Source organism: Salvelinus sp. IW2-2015, linkage group LG14, assembly GCF_002910315.2.
Source record: "Salvelinus sp. IW2-2015 linkage group LG14, ASM291031v2, whole genome shotgun sequence".
Lineage (NCBI taxonomy): Eukaryota > Metazoa > Chordata > Actinopteri > Salmoniformes > Salmonidae > Salvelinus > Salvelinus sp. IW2-2015.
The window spans coordinates 38,319,063-38,344,603 of record NC_036854.1 but is presented as its reverse complement, the minus strand read 5'-3'; the positions used below and the strand labels follow the sequence as shown (position 1 = coordinate 38,344,603).

Genomic DNA, 25,541 nt, shown 5'->3' with positions numbered 1-25,541 from the left:
CATAAACATCAATGCCTTTCTTAAAATCAATACACAAGTATATTTTTTTAAACCCGCATTTTTAGTTAAAATAAATTAATGTTAGCAGGCAATATTAACTAGGAAAATTGTGTCACTTCTCTTGCGTTCTGTGCAAGCAGCGTCAGGGTATATGCAGCAGTTTGGGCAGCCTGGCTCGTTGCGAACTGTGTGAAGACCATTTCTTCCTAACAAAGACCGTAATTAATTGTCCAGAATTTTACATAATTATGACATAACATTGAAGGTTGTGCAATATAACAGCAATATTTAGACTTATGGATGCCACCCGTTATAAGAACATCCAATAGTCAAAGGTATATGAAATACAAATGGTATAGAGAGAAATAGTCCTATAATTCCTATAATAACTACAACCTAAAACTTCTTAACTGGGAATATTGAAGGCTCATGTTAAAAGGAACCACCAGCTTTCACATGTTCTCATGTTCTGAGCAAGGAGCTTAAACGGTAGCTTTTTTACATGGCACATATTGCACTTTTACTTTCTTCTCCAACACTGTGTTTTTGCATTATTTAAACCAAATTAAACATGTTTCATTATTTATTTGAGACTAAATTGATTTTTATTTATGTATTATATTAAGTTAAAATAAAAGTGTTCATTCAGTATTGTWGTAATTGTCATTATTACAAATATATATATATATATTAATCGGTATTGGCTTTTTTTGGGCCTCCAATAATCGGTATCGGCGTTCTAAAATCATAATCGGTCAACCTCTAGTTTGGACCATCATAGTTTGTTGGTGATGTGTACACAAAGGAGCTTGAAACTCTCGACCCGCTCCACTACAGCCCTGTCGATGTTAATGGCCTGTTTAGCCCGCCTTTTCCTGTAATCCACGATCAGCTCCTTTGTCTTGCTCACATTGAGGGAGAGGTTGTTGTCCTGGCACCATACTGCCAGTTCTCTGACCTCCTCCCTATAGGCCGTCTCATTGTTGTTGGTGATCAGGCCTACCACTGTAGACACACACCCCCACCCCTTGTCTTACCAGAGGTAGCATCTCTGTTCTGCCGGTGCATGGAAAATCCCGCTAGCTCTATATTGTCTGTTTCTTCGTTCAGCCACGTCTCGGTGAAACATAAGATGTTACAGTTTTTAATGTCCCGTTGGTAGGATAATCTTAATAGTAGGTCATCGATTTTATTTTCTGACGATTGCACATCAGTAAAGAGAATGGAAGGCATTGGGAGTTTACTCGCTCGCCTCCGGCTTCTCAGAAGGATCCCCGATCTGCGTCCCCTTTTCCGGCGTCTTTTCTTCACGCAAAAGGCGTGGATCTGGGCCTGTTCCAGTGAAAGCAGGATATCCTTCTCATCGGACTCGTTAAAGGAAAACGTTTCTTCCAGTCCGCGGAGAGTAATCGCTGTTCTGATGTCCAGTAGTTATTTTCGGGCATAAGAGACGGTAGCAGCAACATTATGAACACAATAAGTTAAAAAGTAAGTTACAGAAAACGCCTCCCAAAAAAATAGCACAATTGGTTGGGAGAATGTAAAACGTCAGCCATGTTCTTCGGCGTCATCTTTACGATCTGTCGATCTGTTACTAGGATTGCAAAATGCTGTTAAATTCTGTTCCTGGAACTCTCAACCCTATTCCTGTCGTTATCTCATGGTAATGTAACTGGATGTTTTGTCCTTCCAGTCTCTCCACGGCCAGACGGTGTCCAGCGTTCCCCAGCTCCCTCTCTTCCACTGTGCCATCGACTCTGTGGACATCGGTGTGGAGATGTGTGGGATCAGGTTCCCCAACCCCTTTGGCCTGGCCTCTGCTCCCCCCACCACCAGCACAGCCATGATCCGCAGGGCCTTCGTGGAAGGATGGGGCTTTGCTCTCACCAAGACCTTCTCTCTGGACAAGGTACTCACGTCTACTCAGCTTTATATTAGTGTGTAGGTGTCTATTGGGCATTAACCAGGGATATGCTGCATCTTTGTTCTGTAGCTGGTACCATTTGATTACTGGAGCTATATATAGATATTCAATTCAAGTGAAGAAAAGAAAGTAGAAAAATAAAATGTAAAACAAATCACAAACTTCCCCAGATGATGCTTTCACTTGCCATTTATTTTCAATATAGCTGATTCATGTAATTTCACTGACATTCTGTATATCTTGCCCTACCGACGACATCAGCCACGCAGCTAATTTGTGACTGGAAGCCCACATTGCCTCGCTGAGTTTGTAAATGATACCTGATGTAGAGAAAGCATGAGGCGAGCGTGGCTGTCCCTGTTTTGATGAAAACATATCACTGCCTCCATCACTTGTTTTATGGACTGTCTCTTTGTCCTTTTGAAAAGGTAAACTTTCTGTTTCTTTTAAGAGAGAGTAGAGAGAGAGAAAGATTTAGAGAGCAGAAAGTGAGAGAAGGAGAGAAGGAGCCTGGATATATGGGCTTGCTACTGTTGCTACTAGAATTTCACCTCTGCTGGCTTTTGAATAAGCTTAATGTACCATGCCTGGACTTACCAAGGGAGTTCAGAGAGAAATCATGGTCAACCTGGGTATAGGGTTGTTGTATTATACTCTTTTCCTAGGCGCTTTGCTCTCAGCTGAAGCATCAAGATTGACAGCTGCACATATGATAATGATTCAGCCTCAGAATATGTTTATGTAAACTCTGTTGGTTTTTTAAAAGAATTTTACACATATGTGTGACACCCCCCCACCCATCCCCTTCACCACATCCTCCCTCTTTCACATTCTCTTGACATTTGTAGATGCCAGATTGGGGTCTAATATACTGTTGCAGCTATTGGCTGTCAGTGTAGCGCCAAAATACCAGCTGATATCTCAGTAAACAGAAATCATATTATTCCTTATTGTGTGCTTTGCTGGTTTAAATTGTTCGGGGAGCTTTCTTTAGGGAGAGCGATAAAGAAGTTCTTAATGTCAATATGAATGAAACAGGCGGCTCTCCTTCAGTATCGTTTCAACTTAAACACAGATTACCTATTTTTTTAATATCCTGTTTCTTTGCTCGCTAGTGCTGTTCACTGCTGGCTGCTCCTATCATAACATTACAATGTGTTGCCATTGATAGTGCTTTGAGATGCACAGTGGATTGCTGGGTGAATATGAGGATCGTCGTCCTGGCTGTTTCTAGGGCTTGTGTAAAAAGGAAAAGAATGTGATGTGAATTAACCAGCTATTATAAGGCCCAGCATAAGGAAGAGAAGGGAGAGAATAGAACAAAGCTAGGGGGGGTCTACCGTTAATCTGAATTCATTAACTGTGTTGCATATAAAAAAAAAATGCCACGAGGCCAACATTTTGGCCTCCTCTTCCTCTCTGTGGACTGTGAGAGCGCTGTCTGAAACAGGGGGAGCACGGGGGCCAGTGGGCCACTGTCTCTGTCCCCCCAAGCCTCTGATCTATAGCCCCGTTTCCCTCCTCAGGAGTGACGAGTACATTTTTCCTTACGTTGTACCAATTACCCAGCTGTTAAATCCCTGTGAGTGATACATGGTGCTATGTTTCAGAGGCTAATTACCACATCTCTAGATGGATGTCAGTAATACACACACACACACACACACACACACACACACACACACACACACACATTTACGTATATATGCGCGTGCATACACACACACATTGCCGAGGTCGTTACAGCAGGATAGTTTACCTGTAATAGCTAGGGACCATACTGTCTCAGTTAATCATTTGACTGTCTCAGGGTGGTAGAAATCACACCTGTAATTGGCTGAGCCCTGATGGGTACAGTTTCTGCCTGGCCCTAGAAGCTCCCGCATTCAAGTTTAACTGTTGTGCCAAAGTACAGAGTCACAGGTAAAGAAGATAGTGATGAAGTTGCAGGTTTTGTGTACTTAAAAATAACGTTTCATAGAACTTATCTAGTGCATCCAACAAACGTAAGCAACTTCCTCTCAACAACTATGGAATAATGCTTTGCATTTACTTCAAAAGCAATTAAAGGGAGAGATAATAGCAGACCTCCCCACTCCACATTTACAACATTACACAAACGTGTCCTTGATGAGGTGGRGAACAGTAACTACATCTCCATGGTAACCCTAACATTGTTAACACACATGTTATGGCCCGACATTGACGCACGCAGGCACACACACACAGTTCCACAGGCCTCTGCTTCATGCACTCTGTGAATCTAACTCTACTTATTAACAACACAGTTTAATCAACTGCTCCAGCATCTTTATTAAGAGTAAGAGGTGAGGAGGTCATGTTCTGCCGATGCCACACAGATTCTCTGACGGTTTTAACCACTAGTAAATACCATGGAGCCGTGCGTGCGTCATGGTAATTAGCATGTTATTCATCCTGTAGGAACTGGACTGGCTTTTGACTCATATAATAAGCTTTACTGCACGATTCAGACTGTTTGAACCATCAGTTGTAGGAAAAGTGCATGATGCATTCTTTGAAGGCCAATAAAACTACAATAATTGATGTATGTTTTCTTGGAATATACTATATATCAGGATTACTCTGGTTACTTAGAATCAAGAAGGTCCTTAAAGGCACCGTAACATGCTTTCATTTCAAAACCAGCTCTAGTTTTCTATATTTCATGCAAAGTCTCAGCTTAATCAAAACGTTTTTACCAAACAAACACTGAGAAAATACATTTCCCAGTTTTCCAATACAAACAAAATGATGTGCTGATGCAATGGTATCACACCAAGTAACACTCAGATAAACTCACAGCAAGATGTAGCTAGGCATCGGGAGGAAGGATGAGATTGATGAGATTAGGAGACGAGGCTGATCTCTGGCACATACACTACATGACCAATAGTATGTGGACACCTGGTCGTCAAATATCTCATTTCAAAATCATGGGCATTAATATGGAGTTGGTCCCCACTTTGCTGCTATAACAGCCTCCACTCTTCTGGGAAGGCTTTCCACTAGATATTGGAACATTGCTGCAGGGACTTGCTTCCGTTAAGCCATGAGCATTAATGAGGTCGGGCACTGATGTTGGGCGATTAGGCCTGGCTCACATTTGCCATTCCAATTCATCCCACAGGTGTTTGATGAGGTTGAGGTCAGAGCTCTGTGCAGGCCAGTCAAGTTCCTCCACAAGGACCTCGACAAACCATTTCTGTATGGACCTCCCTTTGTGCACGGGGGCATTGTCATGCTGAATCAGGAAAGGGCCTTTCCCAAACTGTTTCCACAAAATTGGAAGCACAGAATTATCTAGAATGTCTTTGTATGCTTTTGCGTTAAGATTTCCCTTCACTGGAACTAAGGGGCCTAGCCTGAACCATTATTCCTCTTCCACCAACTTTACAGTTGGCACTGCATCAGGGCAGGTAGCGTTCTCCTGGTGTCCGCCAAACCCAGATTCGTCCGTCGGACTGCCAGTTGGTAAAGCGTGATTCATCACTCCAGAGAACGCATTTCCATTGCTCCAGAGTCCAACAGCGGCTAGCTTTACACTCCAGCCAACACTTGACATTGCGCATGGTGCTCTTAGGCTTGTCTGCGGCTGCTCGGCCATGGAAACCCATTTCATGAAACTCCCAATGAACAGTTCTTGTGCTGATGTTTGGCAGTTTGGAGCTCGGTAGTGAGTGTTTCAAACAAGAACAGATGATTTTCACGCGCAATGTGCTCAGCACTTGGCGGTCCCATTCTGTGAGCTTGTGTGGTCTACGGCTGACCCATTGTTGCTCCTAGACTTTTCCTCTTCACAATAACAGCACTTACTGTTGACCGGGGCAGCTCTAGCAGGGCAGAAATTTGATGAACTGACTTGTTGGAAAGGTGGCATCCAATGTTGGTGCTGTGTTGAAAGTCAATGAGCTCTTCGACAAGGCCATTCTACTACAAATGTTTGTCTATGGAGATTACATGGCTATTTGGTCGATTTTATACACCTGTCAGCAATGGGTGTGGCTGAAATAGCCGAATCCACTAATTTTAAGGGGTGTCCACATACTTTTGTATATATAGRGTAGTTTCTCTGCCTTCTGAGCCATGCAAGAGGTAGTCACCACTCCTTTGATCTCCCAATTAAATTAGATATTATAACCGGTAAACATGTAACTAACTGTAGCTAATGAGGCTGTAGTCATCTGTATTTTCCTCTTCCTCTACACTCATACAGACACTATACAAACTCCACTTCCTCTCTAATTTGCTTGTTAAATGAATACAAACTGCTGGAGTGTGACTGCATAGTGCGTTCCGATGCCAGGTCTTTTTTTGCTGCTTTCTATTCTACATCATAGATTTTCAGATCGGTAGTAGAATAAACAGGGCCTGTCCTAAGGCAAACAAAGGATAATGGCGCTCCACTGCAGAGCGGGAGGGAGGTTGGGGAGGTAATGTCTCGGGCTCTTAATATTATTATTATTCACATTTAAGCTTCACAAGTGGTTCAGCTGTATGGTGTTGCACTGGCTACAGGCTGTGGCTGGTTAGATGGTTACTGTATATGTCTGGAGGAGTTCTTCATGAACTTCAACCCTTTGTCTCTCTCTCTCGCTCACTCTCTCTCGATCTCTCACTCTTTAGCAGTCTCACGATCTCTCTTTATCTCATTTGCTGACACACACGTGCACGCACACACACACACACACATCTACACACAAATCCACACCTACACCTAACCAAAAAAAGACTTGCAAGCTGCGCAAGCTTACCCTAATTAACCGTCGGCTTAATTAGACGATTCACTGTGTAATTATCAAGCAATTAGTCAACACCTCTCAGATCTCACGACTGCTTTGACAGCCATGTTTCTCTACCACCGATTCTTGTCAAAATCACCTACGTTTGATTTAACTTGTTTTCATTTTAATGTGAAACTACTTGTGCACTAGCATGAAGTAATCATTACTGATGAGGGAGGACACATGTTAGAAGATATAATGACACATGGAAGATAGCGGATTTGGTGTGTGTGGAGTTCGTCTTCCCTGGAACAACAGGAAAGTTGGAAGTCAGTGTGTAGCAGGTCTCTATCGGGTTAGAGAGAATGGGGGGATTTTCTGCTGAACAATACATGTGAAACTTTCTACGTAAGTCACTCCTTCAATGTCAATGTCTGTGGCAAACGCAATGTACAGAGTTGCTTTTTGATTCGGACCTTGAAAGCTCATTACTACTGTGACTGCGTTATCATAGTTAATGGTTAGATAGATATTACCTATGGTTGTTATTAGTGTGAGATATGTAGCAGTAGCGATGTCTGTGTGTATTAGCCTTTGCGGGACTATAGGGGAGGAGGGAGATAGCAGAGAAGGAGTGAATGGTGAAAGAGACTAATGACCAAACTGACAGACAATATCCTTCTTCATTTATCACAGCCGACTAATATCCTTTGGCTTTGACATTCATTTATTTAGTCCCTGACAGGGCCATTCTGTCACCTACACAGTAGCATCAGTATGATGCTGCTAGCGGGTGTAAAAACTATGTGTCCAGTCCAGTTAAAGCACTAATATACATTTTGATACTTTAACAGGTTACAGAGTACGCTGACTCCCTGTACTGCTCTGTTATATTCTTATTTCTTCAGTTTGCACCGTCCTCACAAAGGGAAAGTCAAGGTCTTGCTGTATCTTGGAATGTGTTTTTGCCAATGCATCAGGGTCGTTGGAATGAAAGACTTACTGTAGCTGCTAGGGAGAGAATGATGATTGTGAGACAGAGAGATTATACACTTTATCAAAGTTCCTAGGGTGTATATTTGTTAGCTAGATGTTGTAATGGATTCAAMGTTTCTGAGTTTTATAATTGACAGGTTACAGATAGGAGATAATTACTGCGGAGGAGGCTATCTGTCAGGAATCTGAACTGGCATCAACAAGGATAAATGTACGTACCGTGAATACACACACAGCACACACACTGAATGCTTTTCTACCAAGGCCCATCTCGTGTAGGAGAATAGTGTATGCCCACTTGCTGACAAGCCCCTTTCCCCCCACCTCCAGTATGTGTGTTTGTGTGTGTGTGTGTTTGTGTGTTTGTTTGTGTGTGTTTGCTACCATGGCCCATCTCGTGTTGGAGAATAGCGTAGGCCCACTTGCTGACAAAGCCCTTTCCCCCACCTCCAGTGTGTGTGAGTGTGTGTGAGTGTGTGTGTGAGTGTGTGTGTGTGTGTGTGTGTGTCCGACACAGTAGGCACAGTAAACACCAGCAATAAATGATGGCTTAGCAAGTGTTCCATCTGCACTTGGGGGATGAAGATGAATGATGATCACAACTCCTCAGAACTGCTACATGGCCTTTTTTATTTCCCTCTCTTTCATTTTCTTTTTTTTTCTCTCTCGTTCCCTTGTTTATGAAGTTTCCTGTTGATGGGTCAGTGGCTGGCTGCAGAAGGGGAGAAAGGAGAAGTGAGCGGGCAGCCCTTTGATTTTGCCTTCATGACTGTTCATAATGATTKATGTGTGGACTCCCAAATGGCACCCTATTTCTTATAGTGTACTACCACTGACCAGAGCCCTATTGGAATAGGGTGTCATTTGGGATGCAGTTTTGGTAATAATGGAATCAAGAGGCTCTGGTTCTGCTACATAACATCATGCTAGCATAGCAATACACACAGTATACCCAAAGAGCCTCTATCCATATTATGCTTATAGATGTTWTATATCCAAAAAGACCAATGCCATGTTTACACTTTTACGAACTGAGAATTCTCAACTCCACAATATGTACATCACATCTTAATGGAGTTGAGTGGCGATGAGTTTTGGGAGAGTGTACATCTGACTACATCGAGTTGGTAGCAATCGATACTTGTGAAAATGTCCATTCTTTAATGCGTACCTTGAATCCATGTTTGTCCTGTGTAAAGATGTTATTTTATTTCGGTGTTGAAATCCAGTTTTTTTATAAAAACTTCATTCTATGTTACCTCTGTCAAAWTGCGCCGCATAATGCACTGTTTTCCAATGGAGTATGACGTTTATGACTGCAAACATGCACTACCATTCGATACTTTTATAAATATCAATTGTTTAACACTTACTGTGTAACTGTGCTCGTCCTTGATTCTTATAAATTTGCCAGTGGGAGTTGGAGTCCATTGTTTTGGAAAATAAATTACATTCCAATCTGCCATGCATTGACGGGGCTGCTCCTCCGATAACAAACAACGATTTCCTTGGCGCAGGTCGCGTAAAATGCTATTATATTAAAAACGACAGATTGCAGCAACCAAGGAAAAGAAAGCCTTTACACAGGACATACATGGGTGCGCATTTAGGAATGGACTGATACCGACTCGATGTAGTTGTAAGTAAACTCATCGCCACTCAACTCAACCGCTTGCTAAGGTTACAGTTAGGGTTAGGTTCAGAATAACACTGGAATGTCTGAGAATGGCGCTGGAATATATAGCGACCGTTTTACGGGCTCCTGACCAATTTTGCAATTTATTAGCTGATCTTAACTACATAATGTTTCCGCCATCAATTCCTATGACTGAAAGAGCTCCTGGACATCAGAAAAGCGATCACTAACCTCAATTTGGATGAAGATTTATACTTCAATCAGTTGGCGGCGCAGGACATACGACTCACCCCGGACAAGGCCCTAATCCCAGTCACTCGGAAGAGAAAGAGACGACGTTACAGAGGCTGYCGTGCAGGCACCATGATGAAACTACTGTACAGCGGCGAGTAAATAAACCACCTCTACCCTCTGCTCTATTGGCAAATGTAGAATCACTGGAGAACAAACTGGACGAGCTCCTTTCGAGACTATCCTATCAATGGGACCTGAAGAACTGTAATCCTATGTTTCTCAGATACTTGGCCATGTAGGACATGGATAATATTCRAGCTGGTTTTGCTAATCTTCGGCAGGAGAGAACGGCAGCGTCGGGTAAGCTTTAAGTGGTGGTCTGTGTCACTTTGTTAACAACAGCTGGTGCACAATCTTTAATATTAAGGAAGTCTGGAGGTTCTGCTCACCTGAGTTAGAATACCTTATGATAACTTTAGACCATACCATTTACCAGGAGTGCTTTAATCCATATTTTTCATAGCTGTCTATTTACCACATATCATCGAGCTGTATAGGGCCATAAGCAAACAAGAAAATGCTCATCCGGAGGTGGCGCTACTAGTGGCCTGTGATTTTAATGCAGGAAAACTGTAAAACGTTTTACCTAATTTCTACCAGCATGTCACCTGTGCAACTAGAGGCGAAAACAATTTAGATCACCTTTTCTCCACACACAGAGACTCATACAAAACTCTCCCTCGCCCTCCATTTGGCAAATCTGACCACTATATCCTCCTGATTCCGGCTTACTAGCAAAAACTCAAAAAGGAAGTGCCAGTGACACGCTCAATATGGAAGTGGTCTGATGATGCGGATGCTAAGCTACATGACTGTTATGCTAGCACAGACTGGAATATGTTCCAAGACTCATCCAATGGCATTAAGGAGTTTACCATATCAGTCATTGGGTTCATTACTAAGTGCATCGACGATGTCGGCCCCACAGTGACCGTACGTACATATCCCAACCAGAAGCTATGGATTTACAGACAACATCAAACAGGCAAAGTATCAATACAGGACTAAGATTGAATCATACTACACTGGCTCTGACGCTCGTCGGACGTGGCAGGGCTTGCAAGCTAATTACAAAGGGCAATCCATCTGCGTGCTCCCAGTGACGCGAGCCTACCAAGCGAGCTAAATACCTTCTATGCTCACTTTGATGCAAGCAACACTGAACCATGCGTGAATGCACCAGCTGTTCAAGACGACTGTGGGATCACACTCTCTGTAGCCGATGTAAGACCTTTAAACAGGTTAATATTCATAAGGCCGCAGGGCCAGACAGATTACTCAGAGCATGCGCTGACCAGCTGGCAAGTGTCTTCACTGACATTTTCAAACTCTCCCTGACGCAGTATACAGCTCAGCGTTCAACGCCATAGTGCCATCCAAGCGTATCACTAAGCTAAGGATCCTGGGACTGAACACCTCCCTCTGTAACTGGAGCTGATCGTGGACTACAGGAAACGGAGGGCCGAGTACGCCCCTAGTCATATTGACAGGGCTGTAGTGGATCGGGTCGAGAGCTTCAAGTTCCTCGGTGTCCACATCACTAAGGATATATCATGGTCCAAACACACCAACACAATCATGAAGAGGGTACTACAACACCTGTGCTCCCGCCATCCAGGACCTCTATACCAGGCGGTGTCAGAGGAAGGTCCTAAATATTGTCAAAGACTCCAGCCACCCAACTTGCACGGCAAGCGGTACTGATGCACCAAGTCTGAAACCAACGGGACCTCGAACAGCTTCTATCCCCAAGCTATAAGGCCGCTAAATAGTTAGTCCAGGTAGCTATTTGGTTAAGTATTTAATTATTATTATTTTATTTTTTACATATTCTGCTGCTACTGTTTATCTGTCGCTTTATTCCAAGTTATATGTACATACAGTGCATTCGGAAAGTATTCAGACCCCTTGACTTTTTCCACGTTTTGTTACGTTACTGCCTTATTCTAAAATGTATTAAATAGTTTTTTCCCCTCATTAATCTAAACACAATACCCCATAATGACAAAGCAAAAACAGGTTTTTAGAATTTTTTGCAAATGTATTAAAAATAAAAAACTGAAGTTTCACATTTACATAAGTATTCAGACCCTTTACTCAGTACTTTGTTGAAGCAACTTTGGCAGCGATTACAGCCTCGAGTCTTCATGGGTATGACGCAACAAACACCCTTGTATTTGGGGAGTTTCTCCCATTATTCTCAGCACATCCTCTCAAGCTCTGTCAGGGTGAATGAGTAGCTATGCTGCACAGCTATTTTCAGGTGTCTCTAGAGATGTTAGATCGGGTTCAAGTCCGGGCTCTGGCTAGGCCACTCAACGACATTCAGATACTTGTCCCGAAGCCACTTCTGCATTGTTTTGGCTGTGTGTTTAGGGTCGTTGTCCTGTTGGAAAGTGAACCTTCACCCCAGTCTGAGGTCCTGAGCGCTCTGGAGCAGGTTTTCCTCAAGGATCTCTCTGTACTTTTCTGCGTTCATCTTTCCCACGATCATGACTAGTCTCGCAGTACCTGCCACTGAAAAACATACCCGCAGCATGATGCTGCCACCACCATGCTTCACCATAGGAACGGTGCCAGGTTTCCTCCAGACGTGATGCTTGGCATTCAGGCCAAAGAGTTCAATCTTGGTTTCATCACACCAGAGAATCTTGTTTCTCATGGTCTGAGTCCTTTAGGTCCCTTTTGGCAAACTCCATGTGGGCTGTCATGTGCCTTTTACTGAGGAGTGGCTTCGGTTTGGCGAAGGTGGAGTACTGCAGACATGGTTGTCCTTCTGGAAGGTTCTCCCATCTCCACAGAGGAACTCTGGATCTCTATCATAGTGACCGTCAGGTTCTTGGTCACCTCCCTAACCAAGGCCTTTCTCTCCAAATTGCTCAGTTTAGCTGGGTGGRCAGCTCTAGGAAGAGCCTTGGTGGTTCCAAACTTCTTCCATTTTTAGAATGAAGGAGACCACTGTGTTCTTGGGGACCTTCAATGCTGCAGACATTTTTTGGTACCCTTCCCCAGATCTGTGCCTCGACACAATCCTGTCTTGGAGCTCTACAGACAATTCCTCCGACCTCATGGACTGGTTTTTGCTCTGACTTGCACTGTCAACTGTGGGACCTTATATAGACAGGTGTGTGCCTTTCCAAATCATGCTCAATCAATTGAATACCACAGGTGGACTCCATTCAAYTTGTAGAAACATCTCAAGGATGATCAATGGGATCAGGATGCGCCTGAGCTCAATTAACAGTCTCATAGCAAAGGGTCTGAATAAAGTATCATTTTTTTATTTATTTTTTATCAATGTGCAAAAAAATTCTTAACCTGTTTTCGCTTTGTCATTATGGGGTATTGTTTGTAGATTGATGAGAAAAAATATTTTATCAATTTTAGAATAAGGCTGTAACGTATCAAAATTTGGAAAAAGGGACGAGGTCTGAATACTTTCCGAATGCACTGTATCTACCTCGATTACCTCGTACCGCTGCACATCGACTTGGTACTATTAACTCATGTACATAGTCAAGTTGTCATTACTCATTGTGTGTGTGTTCTAACTTTTATTATTACTTTTCTATTATTTCTCTATTGTCTTTCTCTCTGCATTGTTGGGAAGTAAGCATTTCACTGTTAGTCCACACCTGTTGTTTCCAAAACATTTTGATTTGGTAAGGGTTGAGGTTAGGGTTAGACTAGGCATAGGGTTGGTAGATATTGAAATGTTTCTGATATTCTGTAGAGCATCTACAGATGGACTATCCAAATAAAGTGTTACCTAGTTTTTTCTTTACAATAGCAATGACATAATTTAACGTCTGCATGTTATTTTTAGCACAGAGAGGTTTTACTTAAAATTCCAACATCAAATACTTACAGTACCAGTTAAAAGTTTGGACACACCTACTCATTCCAGGGTTTTTCTTTATTTTCACCATTTTCTACATTGTAGAAACATTYTGAAGACATCAAAACTATGAAATAACACATGGAATTATGTAGTAACAAAAAAAGTGTTAAACAAATTAAAATATATATTATATTTGAGATTCTTCAAAGTAGCCACCCTTTGCCTTGATGACAGTTTTGCTTCTTCTAGTGTAGTCGCAAAAACCATCAAGTGTTATGAGTTACCAGCCTCAGAAATTGCAGCCCAAATTGCAGCCCAAATAAATGCTTCACAGAGTTCAAGTAATAAACACATCTCAACATCAACTGTTCAGAGGAGACTGCATGAATCAGGCATTCATGGTCGAATTGCTGCAAAAAAAACACTACTAAAACGACACCAAAATGATGAAGAGACTTGCTTGGGCCAAGAAAAACGAGCAAATGACATTTGACCGGTGGAAACATGTCCTTTGGTCTGATATGTCCAAATTTGAGATTATTGGTCCAACCACTGTGTGTTTGTGAGATGCAGAGTAGGTGAACGGGTAGTCTCCATATGTGTGGTTCCCACCTTGAAGCATGGAGGAGGAGGTTTGATGGTGTGGGGGTGCTCTGCTGATGACACTGCCTGTGATTTATTTAGAATTCAAGGCACACTTAACCAGCATAGTTACCACAGCATTCTGCAGTGATACGCCATCCGATCTGGTTTGCCCTTAGTGGGACCATCATTTGTTTTTCAACAGGACAATGACCCAACACACCTCCAGGCTGTTTAAGGGCTCTTTGACCAAGGAGGAGAGTGATGGAGTGCTGCATCAGATGACCTGGCCTCCACAATCAACCGACCTCAACCCAATTGAGATGGTTTAGGATGAGTTGGACCGCAGAGTGAAGGAAAAGCAGCCAACAAGTGCATTATGTGGGAACTCCTGTTGGAAAAGCATTCCAGGTGAAGCTGGTTGAGAGAATTCCAAGAGTGTTCTAAGCTGTCATCAAGGAAAAGGGTAGCTGCTTTGAAGATTCTCAAATATAAAATATATTTTGATTTGTGTAACAATTTTTTGGTTACTGCATGATTCCGTATGTGTTATTTCATAGTTTTGATGTCTTCACTATTATTCTACAATGTAGAAATACAAATAATGAAAAACCCTTGAATGAGTAGGTATGTCCAAACTTTTGACTGGTACTGTATATACTAGCTGTTCTTTTTGAGTACATTGTATTAGTTCTTGCTGTTCTATATCACTCTTAAGAAGTTCCCATGCATTTTACCCTCAGTCCGATGACCATCTTTACTGGCAGACATGCCACTCTGCCTCTGAATGGTAAAATATTTGACTTGGTATTAGCTCTAGTCTGTGGTCTAATGTGGAGGATTATCTCCTTTAAGTCTGTATGTACTGCTCTTGACCTCTCCTGTCGAGAGAGAAAGAGTGTGTTTCTTCCCCAGGGCATCAAAACATATGTTGTAAAATAGACAATCATTTAATATCACAGGAAAAAATAAAGAGGACATTAAGAAGAACAAAACCTAAAAGAGAATGTATTCACTTAACAATTATGTCCATTACCCCCAACCTCTCTTAGCAGTAATGACACTCCCCATCACCACGATAAATGTGGTTAAAATTATTTATCTCTCTCTCAAATATTCAACACATACAAATACACGGCAAAAAATGTAATATGATACAATAAAAAACTGTAAATGTGTCGTGATGCAGGTGTTTAGATGTTGTACACATTAAATGTTGTCTCTCTCTCGTTCTTTCTCTTCTCTCGTTCTTTCTCTCTCTCTTTTTCTCTGTCTCTCTCTCTCGAATTCCAACTGTGGAAAGGATTTACCATGATAAGGCCATTGAAGCAATGACCGTATAGCTGCTTGTGTTAATAATCACAGAATATAGCTCAAAATCACAAGAGGGGCTTTGTTGGTGTGTATGTGTGTGTCTGTATGTATGTCTCTGTGTGCGTGCGTGCATCTGTGTGCGTGTGTGTGTGTGTGTGTGTGTGTGTGTGTGTGTGTCACAGACGGTGCAGTCCACTGCATTTGATTAGTATTTCTCGCATGTGTTCCTTTCTCAAAAGGCTGCTTGCTGTACTGGGGGGATTAGAGACCTGTGTAGACGTGATAAAGCCAAGTCGGCCCCTAAACATAAACAGACCTGTTAACCAATCACATGAGAGAAAGGGAAGTCAGCTCGCCTCGCTACCATTGTCCATTTCGACACGATCCTTCTTGTCAGGGGACAGCAGGGTAGCCCTGTTTCCCAACCAGGCAAGGAGTCCTTGAAATTAAAGAAGTAGTCAGACTGCTCAGCAGACATTTTAATCCATGCACTCAATAACAAGTAAAGGCCTTCCGGTCACACCTGGACCGGACTTACTATTTTCTACATGGTCTAGCTAGCTGGACAATTCTGTTGAAATGAAATGTATTTTGTTATGTAACACGGAGAGAGATGGGAAAAGAGAGTGTGTGTGTGAGAGAGAAAGGTGGAAGAGGAGAGAGAGAGAAAGAAAGGTGGAGGAGGAGGAGGGAGGAGAAGTAGGGGACTAGCCTTATCTCTTGCCACTGTATGTGGCACCTGTGTCTCGGTGGCATGCTGTTGCTCTCCCTTTGGGCAATTTTCATGGTTTCCAGTAGTTTAATATTAAAACTCATGTTCCGCCCTGTCTTGATAATAAATAAGCCCAGCAGCGTAATGTTCCCTGGTCACAGTCTTCATTAAATAGCAACTTGTAGATCCGCCCCAAGCCCTGGGGATGGCTGCCTCAATTCTCCACACTCGTCCGCCCCCCCCCCCCCCCCCCCCTTTTCTTATTTCTTTGTCACCTGAGGGTACCACCACACTTCTATGATAAAATGGGGAGAGGAAAAACACTATTTTCAATGTTTCTGTACAAATTAGGAACAACTTCTTCAAGCTTCTATAAGACAAATATTATATTAATCCTGGATAGACATAGACAAACCTGTGATTACCTATATCCCTAAGTAGGTTTGACTCTACAAACAACTGTCCGAGCTAACGCTTGAGGGGAATGTAGAATCTGTGAAATCCTATAGAACCGGCTATAGTGTGATTCGTTATAGTGTGGAACACTTGAACCGACAGCACCGTTTGGCAGATAAAGGGTTAAAAAGGGAACTCAGCTTGTGGCCATGCTGCGTCTTATTCAGACATGCAAATTAGTACTAATTACAGCTAATTAATGTTTTTTTGTCTATGTAGTTCGAAAAATGTCCAAATGTTATGAAATTAAGTTACCATGCTATTATCTTAATTGTTTGCATTAAGGTTGTTCCCTAAATATATATGTAAATTAATTCAGCTTCGTTAATGGTTACTTTCTAATAGGCATTAGTTAATTAGGAAAATAATATGTGTAATATTAATTATAATGTAAATTCAACTTTAGATATGGTTAAAAAAAAAATGGAATCATCTCTATTTAGATTTAGTCAAGCTATTAATTACAATTTTACCCAGTTTATTCTGCACAGTAATAAACATAAGTTATGTCCTCAAAAGGCCAAATATGAGCTCAATATACAGTGCAAGTTGCAACACAATGCAAACCAAACAAGCTAGCTACTGTACAGGATCTGCAGTGTACCTTTTCCCCTAATACTGTACACTGAAGGCCAATTGTTTGTTGTTCTACACATAGTGACCTTCTATTTGTAGTACTTGTATGTGTTTTGAGATGTGCCAAAGCCATCAGCAGGTTGGTCAACGCATTAGCTTGGTTGTAAGCTGCCAGCTGCCTCCCCTGGCCTGGACTGGCCCAGGCTTGGATGTGATGTGTACTGCACTCTGATTACACTTCCAGGGGACGACTTCACAAAAATGCTGTTCCTTTTCTCTTCCTCTGTTCCCCTTCACAGGAATGTAATTACTGCTGGACATTATGGCCGTTTGGCAGATTTTTTGTCCATGAACCATTGCCAGGTTTGATGTATGTTACTGTCGCGTGGAGGGTAAATCTATCAGAGAGAGAGAGAGACTTCTGAAGGGGTGAGGGGATCTCAAAGTGCTCATTCAGCAAAAAAAGACAACCTTATGCTACATAAAACACAGAGCGAGAGAGAGAGACAGAACAAGACAGAGAAACAGAGCTGCCTACTGAGATATATTATTAAATCATTTCAAGCTGATGAATTAATTCCTTTATTTTGTAATGTAAACGCTTTTCTTTCAGTGTTGACTGCACTTTATCATCTGGGCTGTATTTCTAAAGAGTTGCTCCGGTCAGTATCTGATTAAATATGAAGTTAGTTCAGACTACAAAGCCCCCTGGGATGAAGAAAAAAAAKAAAACATTGAGTTTGTCATGTATTTTTATAAAATATTACTGTAATTGTCTTTTTTTATGGTGTTTTACAGGGGGGAAAAATAATTTAGAACATATGACTGGTTACAGGACTTCCAACACCTTGGAAGAGATCCATTGAACAACTGAAGTAAAAGCTAGGACTGCTCGGATATTTACTCCTACCGCTGTAGATTTATGAAACTGTACGTGTAGGTAATGACATATATGAAATGGCCTGCAGAAATAGAAAAGGTCTCATCTGAGGAGTACACGTGTGCTACTGAATAAAATGAGTTTAGTATAACATTACAACCACTTTAACATCATTGTCTTGCTTTCTTGTTCCCTAGCTTTTGTTCACTAGCTTTTGTTCACTTTTGAAGTGCACTTAATGGTTTTACTCTATATAACTACTATAACATTGTTTTGTTGCTCTCTTGTTCCGTATAGGACTTGGTGACCAACGTGTCTCCACGTATCGTGCGTGGGACGACCTCAGGCCCCATGTTCGGTCCGGGACAGAGCTCCTTCCTCAATATCGAGCTGATCAGTGAGAAGACTGCTGCCTACTGGTGCCAGAGTGTTACCGAGCTCAAAGCTGACTTCCCCAACAAGGTAAGTTACTGCCCTATGTGCCTTGATCAAAGGAAGTGTACTATAGGGACTAGGATGCCATTTGGGACACACTCCCACAGTATATCTGTCTAATGAGCTTGTATTGAAACAGCAGAAGGGAGTGCCATTCGTTCAAGGTGTTGCAATGTATTGCTTTGTTTATGCTGGATACTACAATGACAACATGCTTTTACCCTGCAAACAAAAATTGGTTATTAGGACGTCCCCGGAACGTCACGAAATGGTTGGCTTAAGTCATGAGGACGTTGTGTCATGGTCCTGGGGACATTTTTAGGATGTTCTTGGGATGTTGTGTCATTGTAACCTGGAGGTTCTGTTTAGTTCCCAGTTTGTTCTGGGGATGTCCCCATTTCGGAACTTTGTTTCATGGTCCTCCAGGGGATCATGACACAACATCCCGAAAACATTCTGAAAAAATCCTTGGGGACATCCCCAGAACAAACCGGGGACTAGACAAAACCTCCAGGGGGGACCATGACACAACGTCCTGACCACTTTAGGCAACCATTTTTGTTTGCAGGGACGTTTCCTTGGGACCATCACGCAATGTCCTGAAGACTAGTAAAATGACAGTCCTGAAAACGTCCTTAAAAGATCCTGACATGGTCTTCAGTGATGTGCTGGTAACTTACAGTGATTTACACAAATGTCCCCCAGGGAATGGACCATCATGCGACGTCCTCTTAACCATAATGAAACATCCCCTTGTGGTCATTGAATGTCCCATATATAACTTCCTATCAGGACCAAATAGGAACATTTTCATAAAATACCTTATAATAACATTATACTATGACCAAACCGGGACCTGTACTGAACATCCTCTTATGGTCCCGAGGTTAACGTCATGTGTTAATGTTCCAATTAACAGAACATCAGAGGGATAACTTCTCGCAAAAACCCTTAAAGGGACCTAATGGGAACGTTGCCTAATGTTCTGAGTACGTTCCGTGTTTGCTGGGTAATTTGTTAATTTCTAAGAGTTTATTGTTCTCCAACTTTTGGAAACTCCAGATGTACAGTATCAAAGGATTCATTGATGTTCCCCTGACCATTGTTAATGAAAGTCTGAGAGGAATAATGTCACTGATGCCCTGCATTCGCTTCAACAGCTATTGTTAGGTGGATGAAAAAAGACGGTGTGAAATGCCTCTTGTGGTTTTTAGATCCGTCATAGTGTGTTTCTCCTCCCTAGCCCTTTCACAGATCCAGAATGAAGCAGGACAAAGCACTGAGCTCCGTGTTTCCCTGTAAATTAGCGCTTCTGGGATATGTTTCATTGGAACACAAAGGAGCACGGGGGGTGCTATGCCTGTGTGTGTGCGTGACCAGACTGAGCTCTCTCTCAAACTGTACCATGACCTGTAAAGCACACAGACAGAGTACTTTTTTTTTTTACCTGACAAACAGTGCACCAAAGGAAATACTGGCCTATTTGCCCTTCCAATTACCCCAATAGCACCTAGCTTTTTAGGTCAGAGCAGTCTGGACAAATAGCCCCGATTGAGGTGCCGTCCACCAAGTGCCAAATGTGTTCTCATTATCCCTAGTGGTGCTAATGGAGTGGAGTTAAGGAGAGGGGGAGGGAGCGAAAATTGTCGCACATTTTCCCGTGGGCTATCGGCTGATTCGGCTCTAGGTGACAGTTTCCAGGTGATGTCCGGTATCTCCATGGATACCATGGTGTTGTTAGCGGTAATGGGGAAGAAGAAGTCATTTCTGTAGTGTATAGCTCAGGGCTCCATGGCTCTGTGGTTGAGCTGATAATAACAAGATGATCCTCTCACACACACAAAGATGGGCATGGACACATGCATGCACGCGCATATTCAAACACACACATTCACACAGCATCAGATGGTTTGCAGTGGATGTAACTTGTTTAGACCGTGCAGTGCTTTGGTACTGTGTTGTTGAGAGAGACACACACACACACACACACCACCAGTGCCATAGCCGTTGAGATACCAAACAACATCAAGGACAACTATTCAGTATAATTGTACATTTTGCTCTGTTTTACCATCTCCATTTTGTGTGCTTCATCTGTAGTTACAGTTTCTCTAGCCACACGAGGAGAAACTAGCTAAGCCGAGTCGGCGCACCCTCTCATAACATCACCTATGAAAGTTGAATATTCCTGTATACAGAAAGCTCCAATATGACTAATATGTCAAGCAGGGCCTGCATATTGGTCATGGTAAATGTCATGGAGTCAAGGGGAGCTTTCACTTTATTTGCACAGTTAAATCTAGGTCTATTTAAACCTTCATTAAACCACAGCAGGGCTGGAGTTGCGTCTTGGTGTGTGTCTGTCTGGTGTGGATTGAGGAACCTTCATGCTGTACCTGGCTAGAAGGAGATTTATATCTACTAGATATTTGTCGCTGGAGGGGGCTCAGCCTTTCTGTTTAATGTCCTCCCCTGGATCCTAACTCTGTTTTTAGAAGGCCTGCTGTTGGAACGAGTAACATTAACTGTCTTTAACAACTTTAATACTTAGTACAATAATATAGTGTAACAGTTAATATCATGGCAAGAAGAGAGGAAGCTGTACAAGGCGGTCACAGTACTTGATTAATAGCTACTTAGCATCAGCATTTACTTTTAATTCCTTATAGTGTTGATACAGAAGGAAAGTTGTAGTGTGATCTAATTCACACACGCGCACACACACACACACACACACACACACACACACAGTTTCCAGACAGTTATAACACAAAGCAGGCACATCAGATATATGTGGTCAGGAATAATGTTCCTCAATATCTCCAGAAGACGTCCTCTGCCTCCCAGCCAATGGGTGTAGTAGCTCTTACCTCTTTGTGGATTGGACCCATCGGGTATCCTCAGCATCATGTCTATACATCATGGTCCTTTTTATTTCTGTGATTACTTAAAACCGGGAGGCAATATTAAGAAGCAGGGGCCTATATAACCTGTTTTATAGAGGGCTTATTGTATGTCTGGAGGAGAGAGACCTAGTCTAATCCACTCAGAGCCTCCTGCAAATACATGTGTAGGATCTTAATTTGATCTCCCTGTTGCAAGAGAACTTTCCTGAAATGCGGGACATTTTAAACTTGTAGTGTATCTAAGGTTTAAAAAGGAAGAAGAAAAGGAAGAAGTTTGTCATTTCCACTTTTCAATTTCAGACTTGATTTTCCCTAGCAAAAATGTATCATAATAATCCATATTTCCATTTCCTGCAGGATAATTTTCCTGCTGTAGCAAACTGACTCAAATTAAGATCCTACATCTGTACCTCTCTCTGGTGTTTTTATTGTTTTAATAACGCTGGCAAGCAGACTGGATTTGTCCTGATCTTATAAAATTATAAATATTGATTTTGTGACTGAGGGAGGACAATGCCGGTGCTTCTTAAAGATAGGATAATGGCTGCTCCTCTCAGATCTGTTTTCTAATGTGTTGAAATGAAACTTTTAGTTTGAGACGCAATGGATTTATCACTTAGTTTTATATTATTCTTCTCTTTTCTTCTTTGTTCTTCTCTCTTTCTCTAGGTCATTATCTCCAGTATAATGTGCAGCTATAACAAAGCTGACTGGACAGAGCTTGCCAAGATGGCAGAGGTAGGTCTTAGCAATATTGATTTCTTTCTTCAAATGTAAAATCCTAAATGCTGGCCAGGAATGGTTATAACTTTATTTCCGGTACTGACATGTTTATAATTGTCACAACTAGCATAGCTTCTTTCTCTGTGTCCCTCACTTGGGTTATATTTGTGGAATTTGATTTAGATCTTCAGACCAGGCAGAAAGCCACATCCACTGCAAGTGTTTAAACACCCCAAATATTGAATGAGAGGGATGTAATCCTGGATTTGGAGTGGGTGCAACATTTAGTTAAATGTTTATCTGCCCTAAACCTGTGGTAGGCTGCCAAGTGGCTGTAAGCAAGGAGACAGATGACACTGTGGGAGTGAAACAATGATGGAGGGAGGGAGGGAGGGAAAGGAGGGAGGGGATGTGGATATGGAAGCTTTTACAGGCCAGACATCTCCAGGCTCACCCATATGTGAGGTTGGAGTGCTCCAACTCTCCCCCCTTCCCCTCTACCCTCCCTCTTCCCCCATTCCCCTCCCAAAGCTTCTTAAACACGTCCCTGATGGCATCCAACACTGACACTGACAAGGACAAGGTGTTTCAAACATGTGCTACATGGCTGTGGGGTTTCTTTTTTTAACCAACAGAGAACTGATCTAGCAGTGTTCTCTTTTGTGTTTCAGGGCGTCGTCACACATAGTTCTGAGCTATAGTTCCAATCACAGTTTGTTTATTTGTTACACAGTTTTTTTGTGTGTGTGTGTGTGTGGGGGGGGGGGGGGTCTGGTTGGTTTCACATTTGCCAAATGTTAAACGAACTGAAATGCCTAAAGAAAATGATGTGCTCATGCAACCATTAGTTTCATACATCAATGATCATCATGGAGCATCACTTGTGTGTCCCAATCATCATATTTCGCTTTGGTCTTCCATCAACATGCGGGAGGAAAACAGTGAAACAGCCGCTCTAACTGAAACGTGCATTGAATATTAATTAGCCTACATGTATATCCCTGGTCTCCACTAATATGCATAGGATGCGCTCAGAAATGAGCTGCTACTCACAAAATGTTTCAGAGATATCAAGTTATGATAATGCGTGCATTTTATCAAATGCTCACATTCAAACAACCCAAAATTCTGCTCGCCTCTGGTTCCTTTCCTGTGTTTGGTCCAGACTGCGTTCACACCTGCAGCGAACCGTACCACGGTATGAATAATAACGGACTGAGACCACCCTTTTTGAGCGAACCACAGTGCATTGTTTGGTGCGTGCCTGAGTGTACATGGAGTGTTCACACCAGTCTAAACGAACCAAACTAAGGGGGTAAACACACCAGAGTTTGGAGAAACCGCTCCAAAACAATTTGGTGTGAAAGACCCCTGAGATAAACTGAGGTAGCTAGGTGTAGGCATACCGTGGTTACGTCAGGTTTAGCAACTGCTCAACTAATCAGAGTTGACTCGCATATCTCAACCGCTTAATTGTGCAAAAGGAAAATGTCAGAATGCAAACCGGTTTAACAGCTCAATGTGTTAATGCCGCTATTGATTTCATTGATGCGTCACTCTCTCTCCTACCTCATTTAAAACAACCTGTCAGGCTTCCCCCTCCATCCCCACCTCCCCAACCATCATCATCACCATCAGATCTCCTAGAATATATTTGATTTAAAGTATGTGGTATGCAATTTTATTTTCCTTCCCTTCTCCCTCCCTTAATAAACCCTCCCTCCTCGTCTCACTTTAAGAATATTATTATCATAGTTATTCACTTAGCATGCCTCCTTATCCATGAAGAATTTATACAGTCATAAAATAGGACTGAGGATAACCCAGTGAAACCAGCTATGCAGGATAAGTACCTTGGCTAGGACTATGTCTGTGATATTGCACTTAGGATTTGAACCCTCCTCCACCCATTGTACCAAGGCCAGATCCCTACACACTTCTCCGCAGAAGAACCCAGAGGGGTCCGAAGGGTTTAAAGATGCCCTCTAGCCATGACTTTACATGGGGAATATTTCATTTTATTTTCCTTCTGTGAAAACCCTTGTTGCAACACCAGCACAGATGGGAGCAGTAGGGGGATATAGTCTAAATCGGGAGGTTGGAAAGAGAAGGGGTTRGGTGAATGGTCCAGGTTCGGCAGCAACACACCTCAGGAGGAAGAACCGTTAGAACCGCTCTTTTATTCTTCTTCATCACATCTATTGTGCGTCTATTTAACTACCTGTAGCAGTGGAAATATGAAATAAAAGCTGTGTTGCTATGGCAACTCCGTTTTCAAGGAAAGTCAACCATTCATTTCCACTTTGAAATCTGTAAGAGAACACTTAACACTGTTCCTTGCCTAAGGGTACTACTTAAAAGTCGTTTTTTTCCTTCCTCGCCCTCCTCCTTACTGAAGTGTCAATCTGAAGTGAAACATTTCCCTACTTTCAACTGTCACTCCAGTTCAGTCAACTTTCCTCTTTTTCCCCCCTTTCGTTTCTCAGTTAGAAATTCCCAGCTTTGGAGAGGAAAGGTTGTATCATAGCTATGTGCTAGAGGCTACAATTCCTAATGTAAAATTCTTACTGTGAGACATTCCTATTTTATTCAATACAAAACAGATAAGAGAAGAAAAAATGGAAACATTGGATGGTGATGGTCTATGAACGCCTTAACATTAGAACTGCCAAAGCCGACGCCCACTGCCGTTGGATTTTGTCTTTAAAATAGATCTGCCATTTTGAAGGCGACGTCCTGCTCCTTCCCTGACTTTTCCTAAATATTTGTATTTTACATTGCTCAGTTGTCAGAATTTTTAAATCACAAACAGAAAATGATTTAGGGGCTGCTTATCAATTATTATTATATATACACTACCGGTCAAAAGTTTTAGAAGGGTTTTTCTTTATTTCACTATTTTCTACATTGTAGAATAATAGTGAAGACATCAAAACTATAACATTTCACATATGGAATCATGTAGTAACCAAAAAAGTATTTTATATTTGAGATTCTTCAAATAGCCACTCTTTGCCTTGATGACAGCTTTGTACACTCGTGGCATGCTTTCAACCTGCTTCACCTGGAATGAAGCTTCAGTCTTTCCAACAGTCTTGAAGGAGTTCTCTCTGTCTCRTAGAGATGAACGTACTTGTTGGCTGCTTTTCCTTCACTTATCCCAAACCATCTCAATTTGGTTGAGGTCGGGGGGGGGTTGGATCAGTTTAATATTGCGGATAGATTGTTGCTTCCATRAATGTAATTGTCTGCAATTCCCCATATATTTTTGGGGCAAATACATATCTATATACATACATACATACACATATCATTTAAATACAGTTGAAGTCGGATGTTTACATATATTTAGGTTGGAGTCATGAAAACTCGTTTTTCAACACTCCACAAATTTCTTGTTAACAAACTATAGTGTTGGCAAGTCTGTTAGGACATCTACTTTGTACATGACACAAGTAATTTTTCCAACAATTGTTTACAGACAGATTATTTCACTTATAATTCACTGTATCCCAATTCCAGTG

General features: G+C 42.0%; 1 protein-coding gene across 1 annotated transcript in view; it reads left to right on the top strand.

Annotated features, from left to right (window-relative positions):
- dpyda.1 (dihydropyrimidine dehydrogenase a, tandem duplicate 1) overlaps window positions 1-25,541 on the top strand; it is a 200,903-nt gene that overhangs the window by 97,123 nt on the left and 78,239 nt on the right. The window contains exons 13-15 of the mRNA XM_024000164.2: window positions 1,694-1,909; window positions 18,251-18,415; window positions 21,964-22,032. Coding sequence (XP_023855932.1) covers window positions 1,694-1,909; window positions 18,251-18,415; window positions 21,964-22,032 — 450 coding nt within the window. The remainder of the gene's footprint in view (window positions 1-1,693; window positions 1,910-18,250; window positions 18,416-21,963; window positions 22,033-25,541) is intronic.